Source organism: Vigna angularis, chromosome 3, assembly GCF_016808095.1.
Source record: "Vigna angularis cultivar LongXiaoDou No.4 chromosome 3, ASM1680809v1, whole genome shotgun sequence".
NCBI lineage: Eukaryota > Viridiplantae > Streptophyta > Magnoliopsida > Fabales > Fabaceae > Vigna > Vigna angularis.
This window is the reverse complement of record NC_068972.1, coordinates 3,670,535-3,687,055: the sequence shown is the minus strand read 5'-3', so window position 1 is coordinate 3,687,055 and position 16,521 is coordinate 3,670,535. Positions and strand designations below refer to the sequence as shown.

Genomic DNA, 16,521 nt, shown 5'->3' with positions numbered 1-16,521 from the left:
GCTTTTCCTGGCTGTCTTATTATCGTCGTGAATTTTGTTCACGAAATACCATTCTTAAGCAAGAGAAATGGTTGTTGTACATGTCACTTTCTACCCTATTCGATTGTTTTTTCATAGTAATGTATGCGATAGATGATAATAAATCATCACGTAGGGTGAGCAAAGTTGGAATATCGCGTATTTTAATATTGGCAAAAAATGCGTTGTTTGAAGTTTGAATGAAAATTATAGGGACTATAGCTCAATGTAATAAATCCAGAATTTTCTCTGTACAAGGACGTTGGTAGTAAATACTGCCTTGTTTTGGAAAGTTCCATTCGAATTTGTCATCTTTAATTAAAATCTAAGATTGGGAATTGAGGCTTTACATATGTTGGAAGCATCCTTATATTGAACGTACCTAGCACCCACAAAGTGTTTGTGGTACATGCAGGATGAAAATCTGAGTTTTAAGGTCGAAAAGCAAAGCTTTTGTCAGTAACATAGCATGTGAGCACTGCATATCGGGAATTATATCAAAACTAAAAAGAACTAAAATAGATAGCCAGGGTGTCATAATTTGGGTTTCGGGTGCTGAACATGTAGTCAAATATAGACAGTGGAAACTACAAATCTCCTAGCACATACTATGCAGTACTATCATCTTAGTTATTGACTCTTCCAGGTCAAGTGTCTTCTACCTGTGTTTTTTCCCCTCCATATGTTAAGGATCAAGCTCTTGAGGCCAAAAAAGGATGATAAAGCTCAAAGGTGAGGCCAACAACTATCAGAGTCTGAGGTCTAAATCAAGCTTAAGTGGCTCATGTGGTGGCTGGGGCTGTTGTGGAACCAAGCGAAAGCTACCTGGCCACACCAGATCTGTTTGATCCTCTGACGAGAACGGCGTCCAAGCCATCGCAAGCCTTGCATGTGCATCATGAAAGCTTGGTGCCACCACAGTACCACCTCTGCATGGCTTGTGCACGAGTGAATGGGGCTGGACACCGAGTGATCGAAGCATAATTGGCGTGTTCATGGAGAAGCCCATTACTGTCATCGACCTCTGAGATTGGTACCTTCTGGCAGCTCCCCTTTCCCTCTTGTGGGCGTTTTGATGACCTCCTAATGCCTGTGAACTGAAGAACTTCCTCATGCAGAAGTTGCATGAAAAAACTTTTGCAGTGGTTGGTCTTGATTGTACATCAGGGCCTCCAACAGTTGAGAGTGAAGTGCCTCCTATGTTCAGGTTCAACCACTCTTTGGGGTTGTCATCCTCACTTCCATAGTTGTCCTTTTCTCCGTTCATCACTTCAACTGGTTGTTCTTTGGCTGTTGATACGATTGTTTCATCTACTTTGATCATCATTTCCCCTAAATTCTCTGATAGCTCTGATTACCAAGGGGAGTTGAATACATGAAAAAAAAGGCTGATTGGAGTCCTTTTAAGTTTAGACCAAAAGCAGAAAAACTAACCGAAAGGGGTATCAAAGTGTAATGGAAGTGAGATGGGATGTTTTTTATTTTTTGTCATCCGAATCAGTAACCCCACCTGTTGATGCTTGGTTCTGTAGGGAACAATGCTTATGTCATCTCACTGTTGGCTCCCATCAGGCTTAGGATTCCCCACTATCATATTTTCTTCCTTTTCCTCTTTTCTCCTTAGAAAGTTCGATCGTTTCCTGGCTATCTTAGGAATACCTATAGAAATATAAGTTTGACAATGCTAAATCATTCCATCCCTTGTCAAAATCATATCTCATTTTATTTGAACTGCCTGCCATGTGTGCTCCCAACACCATCCTATACGCTATACTTTTTCCTCTAGTAGGATAGGTATTAGATGTGATGGGGTTTGCAAGATGGAGTCTTCATGTTTATCCACTTAGCTCACTGTTATATCAATTGATTTCTTTACATCCCACCTTTTATATTCCTTTTGATAGTGAAAGTAGGATCTGACTTCTGAGTTTATGCATATGTCATGTAGGGTTGGGTTGGCTTTTCATTGCTTTTGGATTTGATGTTGTGTGGGGGAGAACAGTACCTTCTTATTTCCAATAATGGTTGTAAAAAGTTGCAAACAGGATAGCAAGGTCCATTGCTATTTCAGAACAGTTTCTCCTGTTGACCCATGGCATCTGCGTGGGTGTTTTCTTGTAGGGGCTTTTTGGAGTTGGAGTGTGCATACATATGCACAAAGGAAGAACTACACCAAGTTCCACTTTGCACATGCACTTAGTTTATCTTTTTCAATGGTCCTAAAAGAAGCCACTTGTACTTGGTCTTTCCCTCATTAAACTGAGTCATAACGGGAAAAATTTTCATTGTTTCCCTGTTATGTAAAGGTGGTTGCCCACAGTTCACCACACTTTCTCTCTGAAACAGATCATAGAAAAAGACACTTCACCAACCAATCCCAGCTCTGCTTTGTGGAGTGTATGTAGATTGAAGATAAAAAGTGTTTGGTCCTTGGTCCTTCATTGCATAACACCGAATTCATCCAACAGTGTCAAGGTTTCTGTCTCGTTTCCACTTTCCAGAACAACTATGGATAGCAAGAGATATTTCCAGATTATGTTTCTCGCTACAGATATTTACGTATGATAATTTCTATCTTCGGATTTTCGGATGGATAGTAATTCAGAAAGTCCAACTTAAATTCATCAAACAAGATAGTACAGATGTCAAATGTTGTATAAATTAAAAGATGAGATGGATTTGTCTGCATAAACATGCAAGAAATGACTGCTTCTTTTGTCCGCATTAATCATGATCTGATCAAAGAAGACACCACTTTTTCATTACAATCTCATCGATACTTACCCTAAATGCTGAAAGATTGAATATAACAGAACCACATATTAAATTTCGGACTTAGACCAAAATTTAGGAATTTTGTTGCTTCACTCTCCCTCATATTATCATATTAAATTGTAGGATTAACCTCAAGTTAAATCATATATTCTCTTTATAATTTTTAGAGATTTAAATTATAACAATAGTGAAATTAGACATTATAGTTCTAACCTGACTCTTACATCATGTTAAAAAATAAATTTTAAATCTAACTCAATTTTACAAAATAAATTTATAAGATAAAATTTAAATCCACTTATATATTATAAATTGGTGTGAAACTTTCGATATTCTTTTCTTCGGACACTTTAAACATTACTCACCAAAATAAAAGAATTAAAAACTATTGTTAGTAAATGATATTTAGTGATAGTTTAAAGTTTTGCTCACAATTAAGTTACAACAAAATTAATCATAGAATTTTTTTAAAGAATTAAATTTTGGTTTAATTTAATCTTATAAAATTTTGAATAGAATTTATAAAAAATAATGTATTAACTTTCAATACGTTCATTTCTTTTTCTATTTTTTTAGATAAATTCTTGAATGTTTACAGCCTTCTAACTGTTTATTGTAGTTAAAGAGAAGATTATGGTTTAGAGCATTTTTATTTTAACATGAATGCTGTAATGCATGAACAATAAACGATGTATGTTGGAAATTCTGCTGTATAAGATGTGTATTGTCATTGTGACAAATTCACGAAGGTAAAACTATTACATTGTTGTGATTGATGAAATGATATCCTTAAGCTTATCTTATTTCACTTAACTTTGTGTATTAGGCATAATGCTCGAGATAATCTAATTGTTTAAAGTTTGATGAATAAGTTTTTTTGTCTAGCGAGAGAGATACTCGTATTTAAAGGTTTTAGAATTGTCCTAAATCAATATTACTTACAATAATTGTCTTCTTCAAGGTCAAAACATTCTTAACAATAAAGGAACAAAGTAAAGGGTATAAGATTGATTAAAGTTATGTTGAGTTGGTTTGATTATGTGATACATGGAAGGAATATTGTCGTTCATGATTTTTTCCCGCCATGATCCGATCATTTCAATTCATATAAGAATGATGACTTGATAATTCTAATGAATGGTGCACACTTAAAGTTTAGTTTTAGATCTTCAAGTCATCACATGAATGGGAGAATGTTAATTATATTAATTTAAGATTGGTTTATGTAATTTAAAGTATAACTTTGATATACAGATTCTAATGTGATGATTATTAGAATATAAAGTATTATAAGTTATAGGGATTATTTTAGAGTTATTAAAATTAATCCCTCTTTTCTCACTTCAATAAAGGGTATTTTGGTATTTTATTAAAGTTGATTAAATATCATAAAAGAGGAAAAAGGTTTTACGAAGTAAGGTTATCTGAAAAGAAAAGAAACTGTGACTATGAAAGAGAAAAACATCTTTGACAATTTCTATATCATCAAGAAAGCATTAGAGAGGAGTAAGTGAAGGAAGAACATTTGACAGGAAGGAACTATACAATGGATCCAAGTAAGTTCTCTTCTACTATGTATATGAGAATAGTAAGTATCATGAAAATTCAAAATCTTGTGTGTGTTTTTTTCATTTAATTGAAAATTAAAGAATTACTTACAAAGACAGGTTAATGTTGTTAAAAATCGAAAGATTCATTAAAATGAGAAGATATTTAAAGATGAACACAAAATCTCCTAAGTGACAACTACATGTTAGTGTAGCAGCACATGTTGATGTTCAGTTAGATAAATTAATGTTGCTAAAAATCAAAGGTTTCATTGGAATTATTTAAAGATGGACATGACCCGCTTTCCCCCATGTGAAGTGACAAATACATGTGAGTATATGTGCTCCCAACTAATGTTCGACTTTAAGAAAATAATTTTCTGCTAAAGAGGGATATATAATTTTGAGGATGCAAAGAACAGTGTAGTTTGTGTGGTATATATTTTATTGAATATTTTAGATGCTTAATATGTCTTAGTAATTATCCCATAAAATTACTTTGGACTTTTCTTTAAAATATGAAATTTTAAGTTGCCACTTTCAAGGGAATAATTTCAATTCTTTGACATTAATGTCATATTTTAGCCTTCCTTATATTATTCGTTCTAAGTTGGTATATTTTAGTCTTTATCTTATATTATCTTTCATATTTTAGTCTTTATCTTATTTTCTATGCTAATGGACGCTTCAAAAATCTTATTTGTGTTCAGTAAATTTGTAAATAAAAAACATTTCCTATTTTTTGAAAGATTTTGGACATATAATTTAACAGTTGTGTTGTTATTTTTAGTTAGTTGTCCTATTGGAATTCTGTACTTGCTGTTGGGTAATTTTACTTGGATGATTAAGAATACTTTATTAATTTCGCTGCGGCAGCTTTTAATATTTACATAGTGATTCAAATTTACTACTCATCCAAATCTACACGGTCATACAAATATTTAGACAAGAACAAATACTTTAAAAATACAAATATCAAGACAGAGACTATTCATGCGTCACAAAGTTAATAAAGAGTAAACTAGGAAAAATACTGCAAAGTATAAGACTTGTTTGCAGCTTAACTCTGTATTACTATCGTGTAAACTTTTACAGTAAAAGCATAATAAATTTATTATATTTGTAGATTAACATCTTTTTTATGCTTTTATACATTAAAGCTATAATTGATTGATCAAATGTTAATGTTTTATTAAATATAATATAATTTCAAAGTAAAAAACAAATATATAAAGTTTAATTCATGTATGACACTAGAATCAATTGAAACAAATAACATGTCCAAGAAAATGATTAAACATATCATTAAAAATACAAGCTTAATTGCCTTCCAAAAAATTGCATAACTAAAATTCCTCAATGATGTAAACTACCATTAATCTTAGTTTAAGATCAACCAACATAACTTCTACTTCGATTATAATTTGATACAAGTTGTCTGCAATAAGGGCCAAGAAAACTCGTTCATGGCTAATTTAGTGCATTGCTTGATAAGTGATCAACCACAGGCATTATTTCGAAAAATATTTAAAAGACCAAAAATGTACAGCAATTAAACAAAGCCGGATACAAGAAGAATAAAGAACTAATCCTGAATGTTGTTCGGATTTGGGGAGAAAAATGGTTTTCAGTGTTGAATAAGTACCACAGATGATAATAACATAACCGATGAGTCTAATTCGACAGTCCAACAACTGTTACTTCGCAGAAAACACTACTCATAATTATTGGCCACCCGTATCCTCAAAGGCAACTATGAAAGTTCAACAGCTTCCTCACGTACCTGCAAGAGCAAAGGAAATCATAACAGCGTAAGTCTGAGATTACATGGCATTAAAGATTTTAGACAATATTGCTCAACCAGACATTCAGATTATTTTGCTCGCGAGTTTTCATTACACAAAGGACATTGTTTTTCGGAAATTATATATTCCCGTGTGCATGCATTGTATCTGTTATATTGAAACCGCCAAAATAGCAAGAATTTCCAAAAATGCCTGTGGTGATAAGCCAGTAAATACTATGACGAACTAAGAATGCAACAACTAAAAGTAGTAGTAAGCAATCTCGACATGTTCCTTTTTATGATAAAAATACTTGGAGAACACTTATCATATAAAGGAACAAGCCAAGGTTGTAATCATCCTTTACATGAAAGGACAGACTGTGGTTTTTGACAACCATGCTTAGCTGCCCGAGACTTTCAAATTGTCTTCGTAGGAAGAATTTCAAGGCAGCAATCTCTTTAGCATAAAAATCTCATCTTTCAGAGCAAAGGATTTGAAGTTGGGTCAAGGAGGTATTTTAGTTTTTTTAACCAAAATAATCAATGGGGACTTAGAACCTCACCTCAGGAATCAGGATCACCTGTGAAAGGAATGTAGTTTACTCATTAGTAGCATTATAAAACTAATGAAAGGGCTGGACATACAGCCATTTCAAGGATGACTCTGGCATGGATTTTATTTCTGGTAAACTAAGCAAACGTGTGCATGGAATTCAATAAACTGACAAAAAAAATGCTCAAATAGTTCATCCAAGTGATTTTTGGTGGGAAGCCTCCGCAAATCTTGTTGAAAACCGTAAAATATTTTATATTTGGGTAAAAAACAATTGAATAGAAAGGCCAGCAAAAGTAAAATAAGATACAATAACTGCTCAACGCGTGAGATTTTTCCATACTGAAATTAATAATGAAGAATCCAAGCAATAGATAGACAAAATGCACGCTCAAAGCAAATAACTCAAAAAAAACACTTGCTTATCTGACTACTGCCTCAGTTCATCTCCAAGAATAACCAATCACTTTTATATGGTTTAACCGAAAACATTACTGAATTTATAATTTTGAACGAAGGAAAACAAAAAAAGAACCTACTATGCAGCATTCTTCTCTCGCCATTGGAAGATGATCAATGTCCTGGCGCATCACCCATCTTTTCCATTCCCTATAAATTTGAATCTTAATACCTTCTTATGAGCCAAGCTAGACAAACTCACAAATTCTACCCAACTCATGTCTTCGCATAAAGCAACAAAAGACTGCCTAAATTTACCATCCATCATTCCTATAATATAAGGCTTTTATATATAATCCAGAACATTAGTAAGATTTTTGGGTGAGGCAATGGAATGATATGCTTAAAAACAAAACAACATAAACCATTTTCACATTCTCAATTTTCATGCATCCTAGAACCAGCAAGACTCACAAAGAGACTACTAGCGATCTTGACAAGAACGACGGAAGGTACCATGGGACAGCTCGCAACAGGCACGAGCACTGACAGCAACGTGTGACGTCATGCAGGTAATAGCCATTGTACTTTGCAGAGGTAAAAGTGATTGTGTGCAGCCCAATTGCCCCAGATTCCTGATAAAAAAGAAAATACAAATTCTCAATATAATTCAGAATGCAACAAATTACAAAATTAATTCCAAATTGAAGAAATTAAAACGATGGCAGATTAGCAATTCGTTTTGAAACGATATCATTTTAGTTATCGTTAAATAAGAAGACACAGAAAATCGGCGAAAAGCGAAACCTGGTAGCCGGCATGGAAAAGCGGCGGGACTGGACGCGAGGGGCAGTGACTGGAGGTGGACGGAGGCGGGGAAGGGATGACGGCGCCGACGGCCGGAGAGAAGCCCTAGCTGTGGACATTAAGGAACGAGAGAGAGAACCAGAACGCCAAGCCATTGCAATCCAATCTGAGATGTTTTAGGGCTTTGCAAGGGTTAGGAGTGGTGGCTGGTCTATTGAGTGAGTGTGAGAATCATAGGTTTTGCTTTGCTTAGGTATATCATGGAGAATATAAAACGATGTCGCTTTCAGTTGCTTCCGATTTTTAACCTTGTAACGGTTTTCTCTAATTTTTTTTGGACATTTTTCTTTTATAAACTCCATAAATGTTTCTAAAAGAAAGCATGATAAATAAACTTTTATTTTAACCTAAATTAATTTTTGTATAATTTACAATATAATTTTGAGAAAACTACGTGAAAGAATTTTTACTAATTAATATATAAATAAACTAGTTTCAATTTGAGAAAATGCTGATTTTTTTTCTCCAAAACTATTTAGGAAAATTTTAATTCAACTTGCTTTAAACTAGTTTTTCCCATTACATAAATTTTAATCATTTTTATCCATATTATTTACATTAGTAAAAACACATGTTTATATGAATACATTCGAGTCTATTTTTACTAATAACAAAAATAAAAAGTATTATAATTATTAAAATACTTCTTTATTAAACTTATTAAAAATATGTTCATACATTATATTTATAAAATAGTTTTTATAATTTTATTATAATTAATTTGTTTTATTGTAAGTAGTTAATTAAATTTACAAAAACAAGTATAATACTTAGTTAAAGAATAAAAATAATAAAATTAGTTATATTAGTAAAGTTAAAATTAGTAAGGAATTATGTATATTAGAAACAGTTACAATATAAAGAAGAATAATTTTTATTAATAGTTATGATTAATAATGACCGGTATCAATCAGGTCAGGATCATTTTTATCCAATTTTTTTTGTATAATTTATTTATATATATTACTTCAATTGAATATTTAATTAAAATTTAAAACTATGAATGCAAAAGTCATTGACATCTTTACAATAAAAATTGCTTAATTTCCTTAAGCTTCCCATCCAAATAAAAAAATTAATAAACATTTTTTCTCCGTCTATTTCTTAAATCCAAATAATTTTAAACACCACAGACCACTCATTTTCTAAACTTTTTCTAGTCTCATTATGATTTATCTTTTACGTGTCTCCCGTCTCAACAATGCATTAAAAGTTCAGCTTAATAATATGCAAAAGTATTAAAATAAAACTAAATTTTAATTAAATAACATGATCAAATCTTATTATTCTGATAATCTTACATTTTTTATTAGTTTGTATATCATGCACTTAACTTATGACTTTTTTAATCTATTTAACTTATCATCTACAAAAAGGAATTTTTCTTTATACATTCCACAATTTTCTTGTGGAACCTCTCATGCATTACACTTCCATATATTATAATCTCAAAAGTGTATTATTTATATTGGTAAAAGCGCACTCTAGTCTTTCTTTTATTATTATTTACATTCTTAAAAGCTCTTGGGAAAATGAGAGCCATGACAAAGTCACATTGCTCAACCTGAACTCTAATTTGGAAAGCCTGACCTGTGTTTAGTTTAGATAAAAAAAAATTTGAAATATGCTTAATAAACTTCCATGCAGCAAATTCCAATACACATTGAGGAGGAAAGAAAAAGAATGCTGATTGGAAATAAACCCTTTTTAATTCTCCCAATTCATATTCAAACATAAACACCTAGACAACATCCCTCTACATATTCACGATCAGCAGAATATCTATGATCCATTGAATTCGAGTGAAGTTGAATACTAAAATGACAACAGCATTACACAGATTTTACGCATCAAACCATAAAACAAATGCATCAATGAAAACAAAATATTGGTTAAATTACATCCTCAGCGGCTATATGAAAAGAATAATCTTTGGAAGCAAGATAAATGTATCTTGATCCAGTAAACTGCATCCAACATTGAACCCATGACAAATTGCAAAAAGCAATACCTGTTACTTAGAAGTATTATTAGAATATCGAAGGATTAATTTTTCTGAGGGAGAGAGTATGTCTTCACGCACTTCAATAGGTTATTATATGAGTAAACTCTGCCAGGTGATAAACTTGTTAAGACCACGGTTCCTCTATAATGTAGTCTTACTTGGGAATTCAGCTTTTCTGACCAAAGCCCAACTTCAAGTAGATCTCCTTCTTTCCAGCAAATGTTGACTGTTACCCCGCCACGAGCTTTCAATCCTTTCACACAACCATTGGCCCATTTATCGCGTGGCAATGCCGGAAGCAAGTAAAGGTCCTTCATTGTGCTTTGAACAAGCATTTCTGCTATTGCTCCAGAAAAACTGCCACCAAAAAGAGTTTTTTTTCTATCAGGAGTTCACGTGGTTGCTAAAGCTAAAGCAATAGTCTCATCCAGGCTACGTTTCTATTTGTGCATTTAACTACCAAGAATATGGGTGAAGTAAACACAATACTACTATTCCTGAGGGGTCCACTTAAAGATTTAGAATGTAATGAATTTTTTCACAGTTATGGAATTGCTCAGTTATGCTGTGTAAGATGTTATAGAAGAAATTAAGGGAAGTCCTGGGTTATAATGTTGACAAGATGCAATGGTATATATTCAACAAGATATGATAACCACACAAATGTTTAAAAACAGGGAAAAAACTTGCATCAGTAGGCAGATTTATCAAAAAACAGGGAACGCATGAAACAAAAGTTGAAGCCTTAACATGACGTATAGAAATTGAAATTCTACTTAGTTTCTTGGTATTGAAACTTAACAGTTTCTGCAACAGCAGAACTACTCCTTCCTTACCCAGATATGAGAGAGAAAAAATATACAGCCCAAGCTTTTTAAGTGATGAAAGTGCAATTGACAAGATACCTTACAGTCCTTACAAAAAATTGAGCCTTACCCAAAGTTAGCATCAATCTGAAAAGGGGGATGTGTTGTGAACAGGTTGCTATAAAGTCCTCCTTCGTAATCACTTTCATGATCAGGGTCTACCAAGACAATCAAGTGTTTTATCATACGATACGCATGCTCACTATTATGAAGATGTGCCCACAATGAAGCTTTCCAAGTTGTCGACCATCCTGGGCCATCATCTCCTGTAATACAGAGTGAGAATGTTTACTATTGAACGAAAAAGAACACAGATTTACATTATGTATCTCGTCCTATATAAGGTTGAACATAAACATACTAATCCCTGCTTTCGTAGAAGTAAAAATAATTCCTGGAGAACCGTTACAGTCGTCAACTAAACTAACTAGAGAGGCTTTAAGCTGACACATAGTTGAAAATAATCTCTCTAGTCTCAACACAAAAAATCACTTCAGCTATTCATAAGCAAAAAGACAACTATTAGAGAGTGTTTTAATTACTATACAACCATTTTTAATCCGTGTTAGTCTCAGAGACTAAAAAGAATTAAAATGATCATCAAAAGTTTAGTTACTAAATGGAAAATCATTTTTAAGTATAGAGACTAAAAGTTGTAAATTTATGGGGGGGAAATGAGTAATTAAACCTATTAATAATTATATATGGCTGTTTCAACTTATCTAAGAATCTGAAATTTCAACATAATGAATAAGTTCCAGACATATTGCATGAAAAAAATATTATCTCTTGAATGATTTTAGCTCATAAAGTTCTCATACAAGACCTCTTTTAATTAGACTAGATTCCACAGCTTTACAGAGGACTGGAGTTTGCTCAAGACTAATCGTGTGCCCTGGAAATAGTCCAAACAGATGTGAAACATGTCGATGATGTACATCTGGGTCCTCAAAATCTTCTGCCTGAAAAATAAAATAAGGCGCTATAGTAAACATGGAATTGCTGGCAAACGGTCAAACTTGTTCGTTGCAAATCAGAACAAAATATCAGATGACAAGAACTGGCCAAATGGATATTAAATGGATGGAAGGAAGGAATACAGATAATAAATATAATTTCTTACCCATTCCATAATGGAACCATCTCTAGAACGTTTTGTCGGAGGAAGCTTAGACTGATACACAGTGACTCTTTTGATGATTGCGTCATCGTGTCTTCCCAAAACCTGTTTTTCAGATATTTAGTGACCAAGACAAAATTGGGATAATATGAAACTAGTATTGGTTTGAGTATTAAGATCATTCTCACCTCAGCGGCAGAAATGATTATAGTGAAAACTTCTTTTATGATTGAAATGTCCATGGTTGATGAGTAGCTCACACTAGCAGGCTTTCGGTCTGGTGCAGTGAACATGTGCTCTGGTGAAGTTGATGGGTTAGTTTCTAATAATCCACCACGGCCTTCAATCAACCAATCCAACAAAAATGATGCACATTCTTCCAACAAAGGGTATGCTTTATTTTTAAGAAAATCCTAATGTAAAAAAAATAAAACAAAATCAACCATCACTTACCTAGTAATTAATACACACAAGATACTACACAAAACAGATACATTTACTAATATAACATTTACAGGAAAAATATAGCTATATGTGCCATGATAATGGGTATCTAATAACTAGTCTATATTTATAACCTCAAAGGTTCATTGGTAATAATAGCAGTAAATAAGTTCCATCCTTAAATGAAACTTGAAATCTATAATTGAAGTTGTTGGTTGTTGAAAACAGTATGTTGCTCCCTGGAATTATTAATTGTCACAGCTGAACAAGGCAATATTTGGATTTGTATCAATTTTGAAATTATATTGAGTTCATAAATCATAATAACAAAAAATAGATCAACTGGTCATATAGAGAACCCTATCATGATATGAAGATGAATAACCTCTTTCAATATTTCAGGTCCAACACATAGTTATGCCATGAAAATAGAAGCAGACAATTGCATTCATGAAATAGGCAACTGTACAAGTATAACAGTTCATCATCAATAATTTCAATAGCTATCTAAAATTAATCCGTCTGAATAGGCAACTGTACAAGTATAAACAACTCGTTTCACAAGATCAGTTTTGAGTCAATACTTTTAAATCGAGGCTTAGATACTTTACTGAAAGATCTGAACTTACTTTGTCCATTGTATAAGTATAATGCTCCCATAAATGGGCACAAAGCCAAGCTCCACCCATAGGCCATAAAGCCCAAACAGCCTCACCTCTATCTGGTGATGTTTTAGCCCATATGTCAGAAACTTGATGTGCAACCCAACCATTTGTTTCATAGTTCACCTGTATGCAAAAGATCAAAGGAAAATATGGATAGAGCATATAAAATTCAGGGCATGGTGGGCAAATGGTAATACGGTAGACTATATCTTCTTGTCTTCTTGTTTTGCTATAAAGGATATAAAGTTACTAATAGCGGAAAGGGTGGATCTCTTTCTTAAATACAATGCCAAGAATAATATGAAAGCAAGAGGGAAAAGAACAAAATACCTTTGCAGTTTTTTTACCATTGGCTGACAAAGACGAAATGAAATCAAATAAGGGCTCTTGACACTCTTGTAGGTTGCTAGAAAGGGCTGGCCAATAATTCATTTGAAGATTAATGTTCAAGTGAGGAGCACCACTGGATGAAGTACAAAAAGAGACAAATTACAAACTCATAGCAATTGTTCGTGAAAGTACTTCTACATACTATATTTAATACTTCATATCCATGCGAAAACTCTACGCAACCTTATAAACAAAAAACTATAGTATACAATTTCCTTTTTATTTATTTATTTATTTATTTATTTATTGCTAGATGAGGGATGAAAAAGAGAAGGGAAAACATACTCCCATGCAGGCTCAACATCTTTGTTCCAGATACCCTGTAGATTTGCCACCTGAGATCCAGGACGTGAACAAGAGATTAGGAGATATCGACCATATTGAAACAAAAGCTCAACAAAGGAAGGGTCCTCATCAGTTTGAAAAGATTTGACTCTTGCTGAAGTTGGAATGGTGTCACCTTCCTTTTGAGAGATGTTTGTTTGGGAGGAAACTGACTGCCTTTTGAAGAAAACAGATTTTCCCAAAACAGTCTTTGAGCTTTTAGAGAGTTGCAATGAGACGCGGTGAAATAGATTTTGATAGTCATCTATGTGTCGTGCATAAAGATCAGCATAAGAAAAACTTTTCACGGACTTCATTTTACTGAGGGACTCAGAAGTAGGGTCCTTCTTTGAGTCTTCAGGCATAGTAAATGGGCCATCAAAGGAAGAAGAAGCTGTCAAAAGCAAAATAGCCGAATCTGAACCTTCAACTGTTAGCTTCCTATCATCTAAAACTTGTATAACCCCGTTACTAATCTGCATATCAAAAACTGCAGAAAACCGAATCCCCATTGGATTGTCAATTGAATTCAGTCTCGGTCGGATCCTACTACCAGGACATCTCCCTTCAATTATTATCTGATTTTGGCCACTTATCCTTGAATCATGATGCATTTTGCTATCAAAATACACTGTAAATGATAATGACCCAGGTTTGCTTGCAGATAACCTTGTCACTATTACTTGGTCTGGACTAGAAACAAAATGCTCTCTAGTAAATTCTACATCACCCACAGAGTATTTTACTTTTGCGGTAGCAGTATCCAAATCCAGCTCCCTGTAATAAGACTCCTTTGAATATTTAAGATGGGAATCATGAAACTCTATCTTGATATCACCGAGAAGTTGGTATACCTTCATGTCAAAAAATAACAGTTAGGAAAATGAGTACCAAGATTGTATAAAGCTTCCTTGACTCATGCACAAATGAGAGCACCAATTAGCACACATTTAAAAGGGGGCCTGGGGGAATGAATGGATTACTAGTTGAATAATAAAATTATGAGATTTGTATTGTAGAAAATAGCACCTAATCAGATTCCACTGTTCATATATCATATTACCGGGTTGTCAACCCCTGACATCGGTTCAGTAAATAGAATGTAGTTCTTTGAAACTTAGAGCAAGGATGGTTATATGAATTGTGACATATTACATACATCGGAAGGCTCTCCTGACAACTTGACAGCTGCTGCGGTAGCTTCAGAGAATTTTCTATCATCAACGAGCTTTCTGACTTCAGCCAGTGCTTGTGGAGCACTTTTGTTGGTGTAGTCTCCAGGGATCCCAGTCCAAAGTGTGTCCTCTACAAGAAAATTTAAATCTTCACATTAGAATGCTTCAGGAAAGAGAGAGACGTAGCTCATTCGTTTCACCTTGCATAAAATAGTAAACCATGACCATGTCCTCGCATTTCATCCCACTTATATAAGTTCTCAAGTACAAATGCCTATAGTGTCACCCATTAGACGAAAAAAATACTTACAGAAGAAGAAAATAAGAAGAAAAAAAAGAACTAATTCCTCTCATAAGCTAATTTTAGTTTCCACCTGATTAAAACTAATAAGAAAGTTTTTATAAATTAATTTAATGATAGCTAGTTTGAGCTCATGAAAGAAACTTAATTCACTTCTCTTCATTATTTTTTATTCTTACAGGTCTTTAACCAAAAAAAAATTATCCAAAGAAAAGAACCTCAGTAAAACCACACCAGAAAAAACACCCTTTCTAAGTGGAGAGCAAACCCCACACCAGAATGCCATACTTCTAAAAATCGGGACTCAAGTCCCGTACGTACAATTGTATTCCAACAAAGATCTTGAAGGAATTAAGGACAATACGCAGGTGTGTTTTGTCGTTCACATCATTAATCACAAACACGGTGAATTTTAAGAATGTAACTTATACAGGGTCAGATAGTGATAAAGGGTATAAAAAATTAATAAACGGGGAAATAAAACATAGTTTAAAACTCTTATGACTACCATATAACAACAACATCACTTTCATTGGCCTTTGGATCGAAGTAACGACAATTAAAGCGAAAGTTTTCCAGATTAGAGTTTGAAAGCAAGAATACCATTGAGCTGGAGAAGTTCGGAGGGTACGCCACCCCAAACCATGGCACCGAGACGGCCATTGCCAATGGGGATGGCATCTGTCCAGTGAGTTGCAGGCCCAGCGAAAGTAACCTTCAAGGGCCTTGGAGGAGACTCATCATCCCCTGCATTGGTTGAAAGTGGCTTCCACCACGTACTCTGTGGGGTGCTGCGCATAGTAGCCCGTACTCCATCTTGCATTGCCCAACACAGTAAGCAAGAGAAGACGAAGGACATCAGAAGTCGGTGGATAAGAACCTTCATAGCTGTTGGCATCTCTACTCTGAATGAACTTCTTCACACTCAGTTTTCACATACTATTTTATACCACAAATTATTGTACCTTGTCTTCTACTTCTTCAGATTTCTCACTATTTTAACATTCATTCCCCCAGTCAGAGGAAATTGCAAATTTATTTATTGTACGCTTTTTATTTCAATATTTACAATTAATAACATTAAAAAAACCCTGAAACTTTCACTCCTTTTAGTTCTTCTGCTAAATAAATTATAGTCTCTGAGCCAATAACTTATGTATTTTTTAAAATTATTTATAGTTATTTAATTTAAAATACTTATTTGTATTCCATTTTTATTTTATGTTGATTTTTTAAATATTTTTAAATTTCCTTTTTATACTTAAATTTTTTTTTATCGTAATAAA

At 33.5% G+C, this 16,521-nt stretch overlaps 3 protein-coding genes across 10 annotated transcripts; all 3 read right to left on the bottom strand.

Annotated features, from left to right (window-relative positions):
- Positions 1–371: 371 nt before the first annotated feature.
- Positions 372–1,549, bottom strand: LOC108325179 (zinc finger protein 7). Its single transcript, XM_017558201.2, has one exon. It carries the CDS (start codon positions 1,343–1,345, stop codon positions 767–769), a length of 579 nt encoding a protein of 192 aa, XP_017413690.1. The 5' UTR covers positions 1,346–1,549; the 3' UTR covers positions 372–766.
- Positions 1,550–5,780: 4,231 nt separating this feature from the next.
- LOC108324903 (uncharacterized) lies at positions 5,781–8,135 on the bottom strand. 8 transcript variants are annotated; one of them, XR_001831795.2, is made up of 5 exons: positions 7,886–8,135; positions 7,553–7,713; positions 7,219–7,288; positions 6,690–6,707; positions 5,781–6,123 (listed from the first exon to the last, which is right to left on the bottom strand). XR_001831795.2 is itself a non-coding variant. In XM_017557848.2 (4 exons), the coding sequence occupies exons 1-2, from the start codon at positions 8,038–8,040 to the stop codon at positions 7,563–7,565; spliced, it is 306 nt and encodes a 101-aa protein (XP_017413337.1). In that variant the 5' UTR covers positions 8,041–8,135; the 3' UTR covers positions 5,781–6,123; positions 6,690–6,707; positions 7,553–7,562. The 8 variants fall into 8 exon arrangements, 4 of the variants coding, with proteins under 4 accessions (XP_017413337.1, XP_017413334.1, XP_017413338.1 ...); XR_001831796.2 differs by having other exon boundaries at positions 7,595–7,713; positions 7,886–8,134; XR_008247806.1 differs by lacking the exon at positions 6,690–6,707.
- A 1,497-nt stretch (positions 8,136–9,632) lies between these two features.
- Positions 9,633–16,244, bottom strand: LOC108326459 (alpha-L-fucosidase 2). The gene is made up of 10 exons (XM_017559976.2): positions 15,839–16,244; positions 14,919–15,064; positions 13,721–14,613; positions 13,376–13,508; positions 13,010–13,168; positions 12,125–12,349; positions 11,940–12,041; positions 11,643–11,778; positions 10,887–11,082; positions 9,633–10,307 (listed from the first exon to the last, which is right to left on the bottom strand). The coding sequence occupies exons 1-10, from the start codon at positions 16,131–16,133 to the stop codon at positions 9,992–9,994; spliced, it is 2,601 nt and encodes an 866-aa protein (XP_017415465.2). The 5' UTR covers positions 16,134–16,244; the 3' UTR covers positions 9,633–9,991.
- Positions 16,245–16,521: the final 277 nt, after the last annotated feature.

What these genes read in the sequence shown, in the direction of transcription:
- LOC108326459 (XM_017559976.2), bottom strand. Translation starts at nt 16,133, where the DNA reads ATGCCAACAGCTATGAAGGTTCTTATCCACCGACTTCTGATGTCCTTC. An exon ending in TGTCAGGAGAGCCTTCCGAT is followed by an intron (nt 14,614 to 14,918) that starts GTATGTAATATG and finishes TTTGACATGAAG; the next exon opens with GTATACCAACTTCTCGGTGA. An exon ending in CAGATTGATGCTAACTTTGG is followed by an intron (nt 10,308 to 10,886) that starts GTAAGGCTCAAT and finishes TTTTGGTGGCAG; the next exon opens with TTTTTCTGGAGCAATAGCAG.
- LOC108325179 (XM_017558201.2), bottom strand. Translation starts at nt 1,345, where the DNA reads ATGATGATCAAAGTAGATGAAACAATCGTATCAACAGCCAAAGAACAA.
- LOC108324903 (XM_017557848.2), bottom strand. Translation starts at nt 8,040, where the DNA reads ATGGCTTGGCGTTCTGGTTCTCTCTCTCGTTCCTTAATGTCCACAGCT. An exon ending in TTTTCCATGCCGGCTACCAG is followed by an intron (nt 7,714 to 7,885) that starts GTTTCGCTTTTC and finishes CTTTTTTATCAG; the next exon opens with GAATCTGGGGCAATTGGGCT.